The sequence below is a fragment of the Nesoenas mayeri genome, assembly GCF_963082525.1.
Source record: "Nesoenas mayeri genome assembly, chromosome: 12".
NCBI classification, from domain to species: domain Eukaryota; kingdom Metazoa; phylum Chordata; class Aves; order Columbiformes; family Columbidae; genus Nesoenas; species Nesoenas mayeri.
The window spans coordinates 8,249,075-8,266,755 of record NC_137547.1 but is presented as its reverse complement, the minus strand read 5'-3'; the positions used below and the strand labels follow the sequence as shown (position 1 = coordinate 8,266,755).

The following is a 17,681-nucleotide window of genomic DNA, read 5'->3' as shown; positions in this document are numbered from 1 at the left end:
CTGGGTCACATGTCCCACTCCAGGGACAATAACACCCCTGGGCCCTGCCTCCCAAAACTGGCCTTGAGCAGAGTCTGGCCCTGCTCTCCTGGCCACGTGGCAGCAGGTGGCCCCACAGGCTGTGTCCGTTCCCCAGGACCAACCACAGTCCAGCCCCTGCTCCCCACTTCCTCCCCCTAGGACAGGACACACCAAACCGCGAGGCAGCCGTGCTTTACTGGGGGTACTGAGCGCTTACAGGGGAGAGCACTGGGGCCCATCCTCCCAGAGCCCGGCACAATCCTGCTGTCCTGGGGGCCAAACAGGGTGAGTTTGGTGTCCCTCAGGCTGAGCGGTGGCTGTCCCCATCCTCCCTGTTGCGGGGGCTGGGCACAGCCAGTGGTAGCCCCCGGGGGGTCAGGCCCAGGGGCCAGCGGTGTCGGCTAGCAGCATGTCCACCGCCGTCCGCTGCAGCCAGAGCCGCTGCTGCCGCTCGCCACGCAGCTCCTGCCCACGGTGCCGGCTCTGGCAGAGTTGCCCGGCTGCGCAGGCGCTGGTGTGGAGCTGCTGGCAGGTGCTGCAGCAGTAGGAGGGCAGCACACCCGGGCGCAGGCAGGAGTGCAGCTGGTAGCAGGGGAGTGCGGGGGCTTCCTGGGGGATGGCGAGGGGCAAATCCTCAGCTCTACCAAGCTCCTGCTCCGGGAAGAGACGAGAGGAGGCGGTGTTCAGTTCGGGGTTGCCTGTGGAAGGCAGCAGCTCCTGCCCACACTCGCCGTCTCCACAGTGGTCCCAGCCCCTCCTGGGCATGTCCCATGGGCTGCCAGGGTCCTTCCACAGCACTGGGGAGGCTGCGTCCTCTCCCCCCGTGTCCTCAGGGCTGGCCGGTGTCTCCAGGTAGAGGTCCACGTCATCACCGCAGTCGGCGTCCACCCGGCGCTCCGTCCCCAGCTGCTGCAGCATCTCCACACAGGCGTCCGCGTCCCCGGCCACCTGCCGCGCCTCCAGCAGCTCCTCGGGGCGCAGCTGGCGCGGCCGCAGCCGCTGCACCACCTCCACCAGGATCTCGCACTCCAGTTGGCAGGCGAAGAAGCCACAGGCAGCGGCGACCAGGTTGGGCGCGGGGGGCAGCTGGGAGACGGTCAGACAGTGCCTGTCACGCTGTTCGTAGCCCAGCCGGCTGAAGCTCTGCATCAAGTCGGTTTCAGGGAGTGCCGGGCGCAGCAAGTGCACGTAGGCACCGGAGAAGGTCTGCAACGAGACAGGGGCACAGCTGTGGACACCGGGCACCCCGCCCCACTGCACCCTCAGCCCCCTGCCCTCCCCAGCGTGTCCCCCGCTGTCCCTGGGCCCCACCTGCACGGTGCGGAACTCCCTGCGCCAGGGGCAGAGGTAGAGGTTGGTGGCCGCCAGCTCCAGCAGCTGGAAGGCACAGGCCAGGCCCCGCAGCGCCGGTACCGGGTCGGGGCAGCCCCGCAGCCCCCGGGCCAGCAGGGCCGGGCCGTCCTCCTGCAGGGCCCCCAGCAGCGCCGGCTCCCGCCGCAGCCGCTGCCGCAGCCGCTGCCCGAAGGCGGGGTCGGAGCAGGGGCCGGGGCGGCCCCGGCGGAGCTCCCGCTCCAGGCAGCGCCGGTATTCCTGCCGGTACTGCTGCGGGTGCTCCTGCCCGTAGTGCTGCCGCAGCGCCGAGCCCGCGCACATCCTGGGGGTGCCGCAGCCTCAGCCCCGGGCCCCGTCCCGGCTGCCCCGGCCCCGCGCTCCGCACGGGCGGTCCTTCCGCTTCCCGCGCCACGCCCACCGCTGGGTGACGTCACGGTGCCCGCCAGAGGCTTCGCCCCAAGGGGCGGGGCTGACTGCGCCGACAGCGCCCCCCGGAGGCTGGGGGGAGGAGCGGCGCCGGCGGTGCCGCCCCACGGGGAACCGCCGGGGGGGATCGAGACCTGCCTGTGCCCCGGAGGGCGGGAGAGGATCCCCCGGTGCCGCCTCCTCACTGCAGGGATTCCAGGTAGGACAGGGCGCTCTGCAGGGACGTCAGGCAGTACCCCTCCTCCCCGATCAGGTACCTGCGCCACACCGCACCACGCTGTCATGGCCGGACACCGCCACGGCCGCCGCACCACCAGAGCCACCATGCTGTCACGGCCAGGATGCTGCCATGGCCACCACACCATCACGGCCTCACTGTCATAGCCAGAGCACCACTATGGCCAAGACACCACCACACTTACCGCACCACCATGGCCACCACACCGCAGCCCTGCACCCACAGAAGCTGCAGCTCCTGCCCCACTCCCCATCCCCACCCCTGGATCCGGGTGCCAGGGGGTGACAGTGCCCCCACACCTACCCCTCGTGGATGAACTCCTCCATGGCAGCGCACTCGGAGAGCAGCTGGGGCAGCCCCGTCCGCAGCACCACGTAGGACAGGATGGGCAAGAGGTCATCAGCCCCGCTGCCACCAACAGGACCGTCAGCCACCCCGGCAATGTGACACTGGCCCCAACGCCACCCACCAGCAACAGGAAACCCTGCCCCACAGCTGCACACCCAGCACCCCACTGCCTGGCACTGCTGTGGCTCTGCACTGCCTGGCCATGGGGCTGGCTGTCCCCCATGTCCCCTGTACCCCCCCATGTCCCTCTTGTCCCCCATGTCCCTCATGTCCCCTGTGCCCCCATGTCCCAGATACCCCCTGCGCCCCCCATGTCGCCTGTATGCCCTGTGTCCCCCTGTCCCCTGCACCCGGTGTCCTCACACTCACATGGCAGCCGATGTGGGGCCCTGGCTATCCCCAGCCCCACAGTACTCCTCGGCGCACTCGCAGATGCTGCGCAGGGCTCGCACTACGGCACAGAGCGGGTGCTGAGGGTCACCCCACCGTCCCCCAAGGTCCCCCTGCCAGCCCAGCCCCCCGTCCCCGCACCGATGCACTCCAGCTTCCTGCGGGGACACGTCTCCAGTGGGATGAGGCGCAGGTCCTCAATGGCGGAGCCGTATGCGGGGCAGCCGGGGGCCGTGGGGAAGAGCCGGGAGGACAGCCCCATGTCGGTAGGGCCGGCGTGCCGGTGCCGCTCCATGCTGCGGGCCAGGGCCGCCTCGCGGGGCCGGTGCACGTTCCTGCGGGCACAGAGGCGAGGGGCTGGCGGGGAGGGAGCCAGGGAGCCGCGGGGGTCCAGCCCTGGGGCTGCGGTACCTGTATAGGGCCAGCAGTGGGGCCCAGAGCGGGGGGAAGAATGCCTCCTCCAGGCACGCCAGGCTCTGGTCCTTGCCCGCGGCCGTGTTGAGCCCCTCGAAGGCCAGCAGCGTCAGGGACAGCAGCCTGTCTGGGAAGGGACGAGTTACGCAGCACGTTCAGCAGGTGCCCGCGAGACCCACTGGCCCCCTTACCCTGCACCCCGAGTCCACCCCAGCTAAAACAACAGGGTGCCAGGAGCCCCTCTTCCCCCTGAGAGCCCATGGCTGGGGAGAGCCCCTGACCCCGACCCTCACCAATGGCATTGTGGATGTCCCGCACGATGCCCTTCAGCTGCTCGGGCAGCGCCGGCTCCTTCCCGAGGGGCTCTGCAGGGGTCCAGCCCTCGGGCGACGCCAGGAACCGCTCCAGGTCCTCAAAGGAGCTCTCCCGGGGGGGCACGGGGGGCTGGGGAGCTGGCGCTGGCCCTGGCCACCCACCCTCCACCCGTGGGGTGCTGGGGCCGCCGTCAGCAACAGGGGTGCTGGACAGACTGTGCCGCAGGCCGGCCGCGCCGTGCTCGGGCACCGAGAACATGCAGTGGAGGCTGCGGGAGGCCCGGAGCCGGCGGCCCCCCAGCTCGGCGGGTAATGAGCCCCCGGCATCCAGCGAGAGGAAGGGGAGGCCGGTGGGGGAGGCAGGGGGGTCGGCGCTGCTGTGGCTGACAGCCGGGTACAGGCGGGCGTACACCGCACACTGCAGCTGCCGCAGGAGCCGCGTGATGGGGTGATCAGGGAAGCTGGACACAGAGGGAGGAGTGGGCACGGGGCACCAGCACGTGGCTGTGGCCCCCGCTCTGAGCAGGACCCCCCCAGCTCTGCACTACCTGAGGAGGCAGGAGAAGAGCCCCGAGACCAGGGAGAGATCGGACGGGCTGCGCTTCAGCCGGGCCTTCCACTGCCACGGCCAGTCCTGGGGGACGGCACAGAGTCCTGCCCACGGCACCCTGCCCCACAGCACAGAGTCCTGCCCCCATGGTGCCTGGGGACGGCACAGCACCCTGCCCCAGCAGCACTCAGGGGTGTCAAGGCCTCTTGCCCCACAGCACCCAAGGACAGCACACACCATGCCCCACGGCACTGGCCTGTCCCCACGGCACCCACGGCAGACAGTGCGCACTCACGTGGTCCTGCTCATACTCGAGGATGGCGGCGTACAGAGCTCTCTGCTCCTGCTCCTCGGGGGTGAGTGCCACGCTGCTGGAGAACCTCCTGTGGGTGCAATGGCCCTGGTGACAGCTCCTGCCAGCGTGGCCCCCAGGATTCCTGCTGTGACATCCCCCCTCACCTGTTGGCAGCCTCCTGCAGCCGCAGCCGCCGCTCCTCCATCTTCCGCTGCAGCTGGGCCACAGCAGAGTTAAGGCTCTGCAGCCCCCACATTGCCACAGCAGCCGCCTGGCACCGCTCACCCACCGCCCTGGCACAACCGCTGCCCTGGCACCACCACGGCAGCCTGGGGCCAGGATCAGCCCCTCTCCCACCTCCATCCCCCGATCAGTGGGTAGCAGGACAGGACTGGGCACCCAAAAGCCTGTGTGGGGTGGGTGCAGCCCCGGGACAGGGCACAGGGGCTGCTGCAGCACGCAGGGCTGCAGACATGGGGCACAGCGCAGGCTCTGCCACAGCCCGGTGCGGCCGTGGGGCCCCCAGAGCTCGCTCCCCCGGGAAGGATACCGTCTCCTCCCGGGCCTTGGCGATCAACAGGTTCTCCATCATCTGCCGCTGCAGGGACAGTGTCTGTGAAGCAGGTGGTGTGTTGGGGATGCCTGACCAAAGCTATGGCCCCCAACATGGAGCAGGGGTCCCCCGGGACCCTCTCCCCTCCCTCCCTGGGGCTCCCCACTTGCCAGCGAGGTCTTCTGCAGTGCCTGGTTGGGGTTCAGCCGTGCCACCCGTGCCTCGTAGGCAGCCTTCAGCTTCTGGTTCTGCAGAGACGCCTCCTCCAGCGGTGTCAGCTCCCTGCCAGGACCCAGCCCTCAGCACCCGCCACAGGGCTCAGTGACACGACCTGGGGCCCCTGCCCTCCTGTCCTGCCAACCTGGGACCCTGGCAGATGGGGGCAGACGCCAGCCCCCAATGTCCCACGTACTTGCGTGTGCTCTGCGCCTCGGCGATCTGCAGCTTCTGGAAGATCTCAGGCGGCAGGAAGGGGGAGAGCTTCCCTCCCTCGTCCGAAAAGACCCGGCGGTGCCTGGGGAGGGGAGCGGGGCCCCCGCTTCGCTCCTGCACAGCTGGTTTGGCCTGGTCTTTCCCTGGGGAGGGGGGGACAGGGCAGCTGTCCCCTGCCACCAGCCTGGCCCCCGGGGGGGCTCCACTCCCCAAAGCAGGACCCTAGCTCCCCAAAATCACAGAATCACTTTGGTTGGGAGAGACCCTCAAGCTCATTGAGTCCAACCATTCCCCCACCCCTGGCACTGCCCCACATCCCTGAGAACCTCATCTCCATCTGTCCAGCCCCTCCAGGGATGGTGACTCCAGCACTGCCCTGGGCAGCCTGTTCCAATGCCCGACAGCCCTTTGGGGAAGAAATTGCTCCCCAGATCCAATCTGGAATGGGACCCCCAAGCCCTCGCTCACCCAGTGCCGCCACGATGGACTTGACCCTCTCCAGACACTGCTCTGCCAGCTTCAGCATCTTCGGGGTGTCGGGGGTGACCGCCTCGCTGCCGTCTTGGGGGGAACACGGGGTGCTGGGGTCACTGGAGCGGACACAGGGTCTGCGGGGGCTCAGCCGGGGGTGCCGTCCTACCTGTCCCTGTCACCTCGTCCTGCAGGGCCCGGGCGATGAGGGCGATGCTCCGCAGGTACTCCACGTATGCCTCCTGCCAGAGAGGGGGGTGAGCACCGGGTGCCGGGGGTCTCAGCTCCGGTGGGGCCCCCGCCACCCCCGGGCCCTGCAGGGGGCGGGATCGGGCCCTTGGCGGGGGTGTCGGGTCTCCAGGCGGGGAGGCCCGGGACCCCGCAGCTGTTCGGGGTGTCTCCCACGGCCTCAGTGGGACCCCGGCCCAGCCGGTGTCCCCAGGGCCGGCCAGGTGCGGGGGCGCGGCCCGGGGGGCTGCCTTCCCCACGCGCTCACCCGCGCCCGCCCGGCGCTGTCCATCTCCAGGGCGCCGCTCGCCGCCTTCATGGCGGTTTGCAGGGCCCGGCCCGCCCCGGGCCCCCCGGGCCCCCCGGGCCCGTCGCCGCCCGCCGCGGCCATGGCGGCCGCCGCCCGGAACGGCGCGATCGGGCCGCGGCGCCCGGGGGGAGCGCGGCGGGACCGGACCGGCGGCGGGGTCCTCCGGCTGGCAGGGGGCGCTGCGCCGGGCGGGGCGGGGCGGGCCGGGCCGGGCCCGCGGCGGCGGCGGCGATGAAGCGCGATCGGCGCGGCCGGTTCCTGGCGGCCGCGGGCGGCCCCGGCGCGGCGGCCCCCGAGCCTCGGCGGCGGCCCGGCACGGCGGCCCGCGGCACCGAGGCGGCGGAGGAGCCCCCCGCCGGGTGGGCCCCGGCGGCCGCCGCCTGGACACGGCCCGGCGCCCTCGGCGAGGCCCCGGAGGCAGGTGAGGCCCGGGCGGGAGGGAGCGCGGCCGCGGGCGGCCCCGGGCACGGCACCGGCACCGGCACCGGGCGGTTCCCGGCGGGCAGGAGGCGCCGCTGCCGCCTCTCCCCGGGAGCCGCCCCCGTTCCCGGGGCTCCGCGCCCCCGGCAGCTGCGCGGGCGGCGGGTCTGCCTGCGCTGGGCCGGGTTTGCCCGTTTGCTCGGCGGAGCTGGGGCTCCCGCTGTCGGTACATACCCCGGTGAGGAGCGGGTGCGGCGGCAGAACGGGCGCGGACGCTCCCCGGTGCTGTTGTCCGGCCCGGTTTGGAGGCGGCCAGACCTCCCGGTGCCTGCGGGAGCTGAGCGCGATCGCCGAACGGTCCCGAGCGGGTGTCTGGGGACAAACCACCGGTAGTGACAACGGCTGAGTCCCCCCGGGCCGGGCACACGCCGACCCCCGGCCCGTCCCCGCCGCTGTCCCCTCCGTGGGGCTCTGCGGGTGTCGCCGCCACGGGCTGTTTGCGGGGTCCCCGCCACGGCCGGGGCTGCAGGCGGGACCCGCCCCCTCGCTGTCCTCGTCCCGGGCAGGTGGAGGGTTCAAGGCCCGGCTGTGTCCCCCAGGACCCGGACGAGGCTCCGCGGGAGTTTGGCCGGGGCGCAGCGGGGGCTGGAGCCGGAGCCGCGCTCCGCCGGGCGGGGACACTGCGGGACGGAATGGGACGGTGAACCGGGAGCGGGAGAGACGCTTTGTGCCCTGCCCCGCTGCTCCGGGTCAGCAGATCCCGGCTCCCTGCCCTACTCCGGACCACAGTCAGGGGGTCTCTAACGGGCTGCGAGTGCTGGGGGTTCTCAGGCTTGCAGGGGCTGAGGGATGTGACCACTGCCTATAAATACTTTAAAGATAAAGGCTGGGGAGGGTGAAGAACTGCTTAAGCTGGGGATGGTGTTTGCAAAAGCACAAATGTGCAAGTGAGTCTTGGGAATGCCGCAGCCAGGAGAAGGTTCTCCCACTGGGGCAGTTGGGGCTGAAAGGCTGATTTTGGGGTGAACGGGGTGTGGTGCGGCACCCCAGTCTGCAGGGTGGGGGATTACGGGGAAGGGCTCACTCCTCTTGCCCAGCTTTGCTGTGCTCACGCTGAAGCCAGAGGCGGCCGGGCAAGGGGAGCAGCTCACAGCCTGCCGGTGCCTTTGGGTGCAGCCACCTGCTCTGCTCTCAGTTCAGTCCTTCCCTGGCAGGAATCGGCAGAGCCCTGAGCACTGGGTACTGTCGCCTCTGCCACGGGAAGTTCTCATCCAGGAGCCTGCGCAATGCGTTCGGGAAGGTGCCGGTGATGGGGGAGAACTCGGAGAAGCAGCGCCGCGTGGACCAGGTCTTCTTCAGCGACTTCCAGCGGCTGGTTGGCGTGGCGGTGCGGCAGGACCCCGCACTTCCCCAGTTCGTCTGCAAGAAATGCCACGCGCAGTTCTACAAATGTCGCAGCGTACTCAGGACGTTTATCCAGAGGGTGAACGCATCTCCCACAGGCCACATGAAGTCGAAAGGAAAGTACGTGGCAGTTCTTCCTTCCTGGGAGCAGTAATTTGCTGTGTGTTGGTGCGTGGTCCCTCCGTAACCCCCGAGACCCCACTGTGCTGTTCTGGTTTTTGCAGAAGTGGCACGGGCCAGGCCCAGCCAGGCGCGGAAGGAGGTGCCTCCTGTCTGGGTGAGTCTCTGCTCCCAGAGCTCTTTTCCTTTTCTTTTACTGATACCATTGACAGAAGGGCTGGGGCTTACATGTGCTGGGGAGTGACCCGTGGCAGGGCTGTTCCTGCGTCCCTCGGCACTGCCGTGCCCACTCTGGCTGGTTCCCACTGCCACGGGCTCTCCCTGGGACGGTCCTCACTGGCACCGGCCGCCCTGAGCTGAGCTCACAGGGCACAGGCCATGGCAGAGGTGTGAGAAGCAGGCAGAGCAGGTTTGGGGGCAATCGGGCACTGAGGGGCAATCAGAAATACATTTTCAGCTGTAAAATGGACTTCCAGCTGTAAAATCAACGATCTTGGCAGCCAGTGGGACCATCCATGTCCCAGTGCCTGCAGCTGCAGCACCTTCGGGGTGTCTCCCACCTGCCTTCAGATGCACAAGCCCAGCGCAGCCGTGGTCCCCAGCCCTGTCCCCTCCCCATGGGGGTGGCGGGTCTCTCCCTGTGGGTGGCCATGCCCTTTGCTGGCCCAGGGGACTGACTGTGCCTGTGCTGCCTGTCCCCCTTGGCAGTGGACCTGATCACATCCAGCCCGCAGTGCCTGCACAGCCTGGTGTCGTGGGCGCACACGCATGCTGGGAGCTGTCCTGCGGTGCCCAGCCTGCGCAGCGTCCTCTCCTCCGAGTACTGCGGCATCATCCGCGCCGTCTGGGGCTGCGGCGACGGCCATGACTACGTCATGGATACGGATTCGGACTGTAGCACGGTGCTCATCGACAACGCCTTGTCCGTCAAACGGGAGTGGAACAAGAGCGCGGCGCAGCGCTTGACTGACAACGGGGCAGACAATGCTGAGGCTGTTTCTACTCCCAAAGCCCAGCACGCTCCAGTAAGGACAACCCCTTGCCAGCAGCCTGCAAACAAAGGGACCACATCGGAACCGCTGAACGTGGAGAACGAGCTACCACAGAACAGGGATTCATCTCACTCGCAACTGGACAGCGCGGCCTCCGTACAGGAGCAAGCCCTGCCGCAGCCCATGTCACCGCTGAGCGGTGCCACAGGTAAGGGATTCACCGTCCGATTCCCTCTGTGGAGGGACAGAGCCGGCGCAGGGAGCAGTGGTGGGGCTGGGCCCCCCCTCGGGGACTCCAGCTGCCCAGGGAGGACACTGACCCTGGGGGGAGCGCAGGTTGCCCAGAGAGTCACCTCTGATGGGGGACACTGAGGTGCAAGGGAACACGGGTTCAGCTGACCACGTCACACAAAACAAGCCGCTCTCCTCACCCCAGGTGCTGTTTCCCCCGATCAAGAGGGTGAGACCCTGCTGCCCTGCTCTGCCAGGGATGTGTGCCTGTCAAGCAGTGTGGAACAGTTGCTGGTTCTCCAGAACCATGTTTGTCAGAGGTTTCTTTCTGCTCAATCCAAACCCTGTCCATATTCCAGCAAGGAGGGGTTGGGTGATGCCCAACAGCGGGAGCCGGGTGGGCTGGCCCCTGAGCCGAGTTAACATGGGTTTACTGATGAAATCCCCAAATGCCACTTCCAGAAGAGGGGAATTAACAACGATTTTTGAGTTGCAGAAGCTGGGCCGTTTTTGGCTCTGACAGCCACAAGAGGTGGAAAGAGAAACAGCAGCTGGGACCCACTTGGGGATGAGTCTTTGGGTTATGGAGTGGGTGTCATGGGGGAAACCACAAGATGCTGGTGGGACCTCCAGAGTCAAGACTCTCCCTGTCCCTGGGGTGCAGGGCAAGCAGTCTCCGAGCACTCGAGATGCAGAATTTGGTTTAGATAATCGTGAACTTGTCAGGGAGCACATGTATTCATGCAGTACAAGCCGCCATGAGTGAACCCAGAGCGGTCGGTTCCTTCTCCGCAGCCATATCTGCTGGCCAGTTTTTGCTGCTTTTCCTCGTAACGCGCCGTGTTCTCTCTCCTTCACTCCCCAGGACAGTTGAGTGGGAAGCAGGTTCTGGCTGCAACGTCGGATGAGCGGGTAAAAGACGAGTTCAGTGACCTTTCTGAGGGGTGAGAGAAGAGTGGGTTTCAAATAGCCTAAATGTCTTCTTTGCCAGTATGACTGACCCACCTCGGAGAGCTCTTTCTCCACCGGTGACCTGGTCCCCGAGGCCGCCAGCGCTGTGGGGCAGTGGCTCCGCCGTGGCTGTGCCAGAGCTCACACCACCAAAGTGCTGACCCCCCGCTCCTCAATCCCTCTGCGGGGGGGTTTGCACAGCGGTTTGTGTGTGTGTTTGCACATGTGTTTGCACACGTGTCTCTGGTGGCTGATTCCAGCAAACCTGCTCCCATTTCAGTCCCTTCCGAGCTCTGGGGAAGGGGCCGTGCGGGGGGTGTCAGGGTTTGCCTGGTCACGGGGTTGGGGCTGCGGGAGAGCGACGGGTGGCACTCAGAGAAATCGCCCCGTTGGCTCCCGGGGAGAGCGATCAATGGGGGGCGGGATGGACTCTGCAGTGCAGCAGTCTTTATGACCAAAGATTTGGCTAAATCCTTCCGTTGTAGGAGTTTAACGTGAGGCTCATCAATAACCGATAATTGAACCCAATCATTCTCAGTCTATGAAGTGGCCGAGCACAGACCTATTTTGGTGCATCAGCTAAATCTGGCAGCTGTCACAGTAAAAGTGCCCCAACAGTTTATTGCCTATTTCCTGTTTTCAGAATCAATCATTTCTTGTGCGGCTTAGGGCTTAAAAGGAGGAGAAAGGAAAACTCAAACCTCTGTGGCTGCTGCGTATGAGAAAACACAGAATGACCTGCAGCTTAATTAACCTGCGCCAGACAATTACATTGCATTCTTGCTCTACAAATTGCTTGTCCCAATACAGGAAGCGGTGGCAGCATCCCTCAAGCGTAAATAGATCTTTTCAGTAACAGCTGGTTTTTGTTCTCCTGACAGTGGCTCAATTATCCTCGCAGAGATCTGGTGGTAAAAGGGCTGAATTTTGCTCTTTGCTGCGTTCACCGCGCTGTTTGCTCGGGGAGGTTATGGGGGAGAACACGTGAAGCCTCGGTTGCTGCACACAGGGGACGGATGCACCGGGAATACAGAACACGTATCACGGCTGCTGCCGGTGCAGTGTTGGTAACAGCATCTTCTCTCTCTCAGGGACTTCTTGAGCGATGATGAAAATGAGAAGCGGAACATGGCATCTTCAGACGACTCCTTCGAGCCGTACCCTGAAAAGAAGTAAGTTGCTTCCTGCAGGGTTAACAGAGCTCTGCCCACTCTGCTGAGCTGGGCTCAACTGGGCCAGCGTCATCGCGTTCCTGGTGGCCTCGGTCCCCTCCCTGTCCCTGTCAGGGGGTCCCCACGCTGCCACAGCACCTGTGTCCCTGTCAGGTTAGAGTGTGGCCACGTCCCTCATCCCCGACACTAAGTTGGACAGCTCAGCTCATGCAGGCCCCTGCATTGCCAGGTCATGTGTCAGGCTGAGCCGTCAGACCAGGCTTAACACTTGGGGATGATCAGGTGGGAGGACTAAAACCAAGATCAATATTAAACCACTCTCCTTCTTCCTTTCTTGCAGGGTTTCTAGCAAGAAAAGTGACAGCAAAGAAGCCAAGAAGGCAGAAGAGCCCAAAATAAGGAAGAAGCCGGGGCCTAAGCCGGGCTGGAAAAAAAAAATCAAATGTGAAAGGTACCGCGGAGCAGGGGCGGGGGGCAGCACCCCCGCGTGTGCACACGGCTGACGGCGGGTTCTGCTTCGCAGGGAGGAGCTGCCCACCATCTACAAGTGTCCTTACCAGAGCTGCACTGCGGTCTACAGAGGGGCGGACGGCATGAAGGTGCGTTTGGGGTTCACTCCCATCTCCAACCCACAGCTCTGAGCATTACGGAGCAGTGTCCATGTGAAGAGAGGGTCTCTGATGGATTTAATTCACCGCCTCGGTCTGTGGGAAGCAACGAGCTGCTAAGCAAAGTCCTGCTGCGAGTCTGGGGTCTTTTCTGTGCTCCCAAATGCACCGGGCGCTGTTCCAGCTCCGTGCACTGCTCTGGCCACCAGCTGCTGGCTTGGCAGCGGCTCCAGGAGCGAGCCATACTGTGTCCTGGTAAAGCCCCCGCTGCTGCGGATAGATTTGGGTGCGAATCTCTGTGTTTTCACAGTGAAGCAGTGCTGACGTGTGAGCCTGCCAAGATGGGCATCTCATTTATTGGGGTGTTCACGTTTGTCACTGGGGAAAATGCAACTCAGGGGTTGGAAACTCTGTCCTTTCTTTGCAGAAACACATCAAAGAGCATCATGAAGAGGTTCGGGAGAGGCCCTGTCCTCACCCTGGCTGCAACAAGGTGTTCATGATCGACCGGTACCTGCAGCGTCATGTGAAACTCATCCATACAGGTGTGTCCCAGCCGGCGACAGGCATTACAGACATCCAGCGAGTGGCTGCACGAGGCTTGTGCAAGACTCTGGGGGGGTGTAGAACCATCCATCTCACCTGTAACCCTGTAATGAGCCATCACTGCGGAATGTGAGGCAGAGGCGGCAATTCCGACTCCACCAGTCGGGATGGGCAGCTGTGCATGACCGTTTCATGCATGGAGAACTCAGTGGAATCACTGACTCTCTCCCTTTTTCCCTTGCAGAGGTACGCAATTATATCTGTGATGAATGTGGACAGACATTCAAGCAACGCAAACACCTCTCGGTCCATCAGATGCGGCACTCGGGAGCAAAGCCCCTCCAGTAAGTGCACACCAGCCCTCCGTTCGTAGCTAGGGAAAGGGAGAGGAGAAGCAAGGATGTTCTGCCGAGCTCTCCTGGTCGCTGCCCTTAGCACAGGGTAATTCTGTGACGTGAACCCTGCTGGAGCAGGAGGGTCCTGGCTCAATCGCTTTCAGTGTCCCCTCACAACACCTGCCCCAGCTCCAGAGCTTATAACAGAACGGTTTGTGTTGAAGGAACCTTCCCAGCTCCCCCAGTGCCCCCCCTGCCATGAGCAGGGACATCTTCACCAGCTCAGGTTGCTCAGAGCCCCGTCCAGCCTGGCCTGGGATGTCTCCAGGGATGGTTCATCCACCACCTCTCTGGGAACCTGGGCCAGGTTCTCACCGCCCTCAGGGCCAACAATTCTTTCCTCCTTGTGGGCTCATTCCGCATGACAAGGAGTGGAGGCCACAGCTGCGGCTCCAGGATCGGCATTTCCTTGCAGGTGTGAGATCTGCGGTTTCCAGTGCCGGCAGCGTGCGTCGCTCAAGTACCACATGACCAAACACAAAGCGGAGACGGAGCTGGAGTTCGCCTGCGACCAGTGCGGGAAGCGCTTTGAGAAGGCGCATAACCTGAACGTCCACATGTCCATGGTGCATCCTCTGACCCAGACTCAGGACAAGGCCAAGTCCCTGGAGCCAGAGCCCCTTCTCCTCAGCATGTCAGGGACTTCAGAGAGCCAGGCAATAAAGCCAGAAGTGACTGTGCAGCAGGAGCCCACCTGAGGGGGACAGGGATGCTTTCCTTGTCCAGTCCTTTAGAAACTTTATGGCAGAGTGGAGATTTTTAATCTACGTTTTAGTCTCCCAAAGAACTCGGTGGAATTAGCTTCAGCTTGCTCAGAAAAAGCTTTTTATCATGCTGTGGTTCTCCATGCTCACGTCTGATTCAGCAGTGTTGTACTAAGAGTCTCTTGACCCTGGGGAGGGGATGGTGGCAGCAGCCCTTGGTGTCCCCTTCTCCCCACGCACACAGTTGTAAAACCAGAACTGGCCAAAACTGTTCCTGCCTGCGCAAGCTGCTGCCTATACAGAAGTGCCCTGTGGTGGCTGTCAGGGTGCAGGAGCAGCGGAGTGACTAAAAGCAGTTGTTTTGTTTTGAAAAAAAAAAAATTATGATTCCCAAAGCAAGTCTAAACTGAAATTTGTAACCTACTTTTTATTGTAACAAAAGCTTCATGGTTATGCTTGTAATAAATTATTTACAAAGTTAATTTGAAGGAAACAGTGCTGGTAGAAAGGTGGCACCTTGTCTGTCCCTTCCTGCAGAGTTGGGGCGTCCTGCTCGGCCCTGCGCGTCCCTCAGAAGAGCAGCAGCTCTTCCTCCAGCTCCATAGCTGCCTCGGGCCTCGAGAAGTGCTTGAGAGTGACTCCCAGCTCGGGGTCAAGTTCTTCACACACAGACACGAGCTGGGAAGAGGGCGAACACCCAGTGTTTGATCCACTCGTGCTGCCTCAGAGTGAGTTACAGCAGCACCCGAGCATTTTGCAGAGGGAGAGGAGGGCGAAGCTGTTGCCAATTTGCACAGAAATAAGATGGGCTCCTGGCTGGTGGGAAACATCAGCACCTGCCACTTGGCCGTGCTTGATATTTCCCCCAAGACCAGGCATTAAATAAACAGAGGGAATGAGACAGCGGGAAGGCTGTGTTTAACGTCGCTGAGAAAGCCAGAGGCTGCAGCCCTGCTCCCAAACGTGTCACGGAAACGCTGCGTGTCGGGGGCTCAGCAGGCAGCACCCGCACAGGATCTGTGCCCAGGAAAGGCAGGAGCAGCAATCACACACTGAGAGAGGAGGAAAAAAATTCAACGTACCGATCTGATGTTCCCAAAGCTTCGGGCAGGGCATCGCGGGATGGCGCCAAGCAGGAACTGCCGGGCTGTGGCGATGAGCTCCACCGGATCCCCCTGGAGAACACGGAGAAGAGACGGGCAATCGAGGCCGAGCACAACATCACTGTGGGCTCTCAGTCCCTGCCACCAAAAGTGACATGGGAACCACTACACTGCACCCACGGGCTGTTCACAAGTCACACGATCACTTGAGCCATGACCGCAGTCACTCCAAGGTCCCGCACAGGACAAATAGCGGCCAGACAGCCCAGATTTTGGGCAGCAGCAGGACAGCAGCACCGGCAGCTTCTGTCAGCCCCAAGGTGCAAACAGCTGCTGCATCTGCTTCTACAGGAAGGTGGGAACAAGAGGGATGCTGCAAGGGGAAGGGATGAGGAACAGGATTCAGAGTTACAAGAGGGGAAAAAAAAAAAGGAGACGGAGCTTTACTCACACACTCTGCGAGGTCTGGGACCTCCCCGACTTGATCAGACTGCGGCAAGTCCTTCCCTTCCACAAAGAGCCGGAGCAGCTGGACATACAGATCGAGCGCCACAAGGAGGAAGGTCGGCTCTCGGGTGAGCAGCTCGGGGCGGAAGGCAGGGGTGAGGCTGGAGGTGACACACCATGTCTGATCAGCAGCCCCGCACAGGAAGACAGGAGTCCAGCACAGCAGCTGCTCGTGCTGCTGTCCATGTTACAAATCCCATTGTGTGTGGGGTCACCCCACTGCCAGGAGTGGGGGGGCAGCCGGGGACACCGCTGTTTGAGCATGAAGCTGAAAGGAAACTTCCAGCAAAAGAACTGAGGCTCCTTAAACAACATTCGTGCTGTGATAAAGTGTTCCCTCCTGCACAGGCAAGGGAAGGGCTCGGCTCACAGCCCAGCAGAACAGTTACCCCACAAACCACCCACCATGTCCTCCCTCGTGACACCTTTCTCCCCAGAAGGACCTTCTGTACCTGTAGAAGGCGAGAGGCAGGAGCTGGATGTGACGGTCTGAAGCTGCGCTGTGCAAGACATGGTATTTTCCAGGGTCTGGGACAGAGAGAAACATTAAGATCCCTGGTGGTTCCTCATGCCACCCTGCAGACCAGTACAGCAGCTGCAGTTTCCTTCCAGCCCACAATTAACACCAGTGCTGGGGTGTGGGGACATCACCAGAAGCCAGCTGTCCCCCCAGGGGATTCCTCTACTAGAGGGAACAAAACTGAGTGTCAGTTGTCCCCAGTCATCAGCTGGGTCACCACACTGCAGAGTGGCAGCCAGGTGCTCTCAGCTTTTACCCAAAGCAGCATTTTTCATGCTCTTACAAAGGCCCATCGGTTCCTTCTCACAGGTACATGTGTTAAAGCATTGGGTCGTGCCGGTCCAGCACCTAATCGAATGTCTGCACCCCTCGGGGATGAGACATGCTCACCATTCTCTGCCGAAGGGAAGAGCAGCGGCCAGGACGTGCCCCTCTCCTCCAGGCACTGCAAGATCTCCAGCGACCATTCCAGAGACGGCTGAAAATCCACTCCCTCCTGGGTGTCAGAAAGACAGGTCACGTTTGTCTTAGGCTTTAGTTACATCAACCCCAAGAGACTGTGCACATTAAGTGCTCTGTTAAAGGACCATTCTGAATGCAACCCAAGTCTTCCCCTCACCCAGCAGCCTGGATTCCCTGGGCAGTCAGGCACTGGAGTCAGGCAGTGCCTTCATTCCCCAGCCAGACCAGGGCTTAGCTGAGAATCAGAATCATTTTGATTGGAAAAGATGTTTAAGATCATCGAGTCCAACCGTTCCCCCACCCCTGGCACTGCCCCATGTCCTGAGAACCCCATCTCCATCTGTTCAACCCTCCAGGGATGGTGACTCCACCACTGCCCTGGGCGGCCTGTTCCAATGCCTCACAGCCCTTTGGGGAAGAAATTATTCCTAAGATCCAACCTCAACCTGCCCTGGTGCAACTTGAGGCCCTTGAACTCACCTATCAACAGCATCTCTTGGAGCTGGTTTTTTTTTTGCATTACTCATTTTACTCGGAAGAAGCTCCCAGATCTGTTTGCTCAAGGTGTTTATCTCCCCAATGACTCTTCCTCCAGACTCCCCCAAAGACAGACAATGAGGCCAAATGATGATTTTTAACTTAAATCTGCTCCCCAACCCAATCCGTTAGGTGACTACACAAGCAGCTGCACGTCCAAGCCGAGAAAACAGCAAAAAGCATTCCAAGGCAGGAGGGTGCTTGGGGCCAACAGCTGCTGGAAGAACCTTGTCATCTTTGCTCCTTCATTTAATAATGTTAAATCATTTGGAAACCAAAGTTCCTCCTTGCTGGGCTGCCCTTCTCCTTTGAAATACCACGTATGTTTCCAGCCTGAGGAAAAACGTCATCTAACAAATGTGAAATGCAACACAAAAGCTGAGAGATGAGGTTCCTGCGCTACCTGGGAGGTGTAAAGCCTGAACAAGAAACTGAAAATAGTAAGTCACTCAGGAAGAGAAATAAAAGCTGCCGTAGCAAAAGGGGAGATATGTTCATTAGAGCAAAATCCAGGTTTAATCTGATAGGAACAGACAGGCTTTCAGCAGGCTCTGTCTGGGGTTGCTGATCCCTTCCTTCTGGCAGAACAAGCCACCACTCTTCTCAGTGCCACTATGAAGCATTTTTAGGCAGCAAACCAAGCGGATCAGACGTATTTAGTGTCACAAGAATTCTCTCAGGGCTGAA

At 62.5% G+C, this 17,681-nt stretch overlaps 3 protein-coding genes across 14 annotated transcripts in view; 1 reads left to right on the top strand and 2 right to left on the bottom strand.

Annotated features, from left to right (window-relative positions):
- Positions 1–1,028: 1,028 nt before the first annotated feature.
- VPS9D1 (VPS9 domain containing 1) lies at positions 1,029–6,410 on the bottom strand. 10 transcript variants are annotated; one of them, XR_013922708.1, is made up of 17 exons: positions 6,281–6,410; positions 5,954–6,026; positions 5,782–5,874; positions 5,294–5,456; positions 5,052–5,163; positions 4,879–4,941; positions 4,493–4,545; positions 4,329–4,416; positions 4,032–4,117; positions 3,463–3,944; positions 3,167–3,296; positions 2,897–3,090; positions 2,735–2,816; positions 2,321–2,425; positions 1,914–2,036; positions 1,333–1,347; positions 1,111–1,227 (listed from the first exon to the last, which is right to left on the bottom strand). XR_013922708.1 is itself a non-coding variant. In XM_080352066.1 (16 exons), the coding sequence occupies exons 1-15, from the start codon at positions 6,401–6,403 to the stop codon at positions 1,961–1,963; spliced, it is 1,923 nt and encodes a 640-aa protein (XP_080208192.1). In that variant the 5' UTR covers positions 6,404–6,410; the 3' UTR covers positions 1,099–1,227; positions 1,918–1,960. The 10 variants fall into 10 exon arrangements, 5 of the variants coding, with proteins under 5 accessions (XP_080208193.1, XP_080208194.1, XP_080208192.1 ...); XR_013922709.1 differs by having other exon boundaries at positions 1,114–1,227; positions 1,333–1,351; XM_080352066.1 differs by lacking the exon at positions 1,333–1,347 and having other exon boundaries at positions 1,099–1,227; positions 1,918–2,036.
- Positions 6,411–6,553: 143 nt separating this feature from the next.
- ZNF276 (zinc finger protein 276) lies at positions 6,554–14,431 on the top strand (the record flags this gene model as incomplete). 3 transcript variants are annotated; one of them, XM_080351977.1, is made up of 11 exons in its annotated part: positions 6,554–6,743; positions 7,957–8,266; positions 8,371–8,423; positions 8,975–9,466; positions 10,355–10,433; positions 11,532–11,612; positions 11,953–12,063; positions 12,136–12,211; positions 12,648–12,765; positions 13,011–13,110; positions 13,577–14,431. In XM_080351977.1, the coding sequence occupies 11 exons, from the start codon at positions 6,554–6,556 to the stop codon at positions 13,857–13,859; spliced, it is 1,893 nt and encodes a 630-aa protein (XP_080208103.1). In that variant the 3' UTR covers positions 13,860–14,431. The 3 variants fall into 3 exon arrangements, with proteins under 3 accessions (XP_080208103.1, XP_080208105.1, XP_080208104.1); XM_080351979.1 differs by having other exon boundaries at positions 6,610–6,743; positions 9,278–9,466; XM_080351978.1 differs by having other exon boundaries at positions 6,727–6,743; positions 8,018–8,266.
- Positions 14,432–14,435: 4 nt separating this feature from the next.
- FANCA (FA complementation group A) overlaps positions 14,436–17,681 on the bottom strand; it is a gene marked incomplete at both ends in the record, with an annotated part of 34,288 nt that continues 31,042 nt past the window's right edge. Inside the window, 5 exons of the mRNA XM_080351973.1 lie at positions 14,436–14,543; positions 14,948–15,040; positions 15,420–15,576; positions 15,928–16,003; positions 16,386–16,491. Of these exons, the coding sequence (XP_080208099.1) occupies positions 14,436–14,543; positions 14,948–15,040; positions 15,420–15,576; positions 15,928–16,003; positions 16,386–16,491 (540 nt within the window). The remainder of the gene's footprint in view (positions 14,544–14,947; positions 15,041–15,419; positions 15,577–15,927; positions 16,004–16,385; positions 16,492–17,681) is intronic.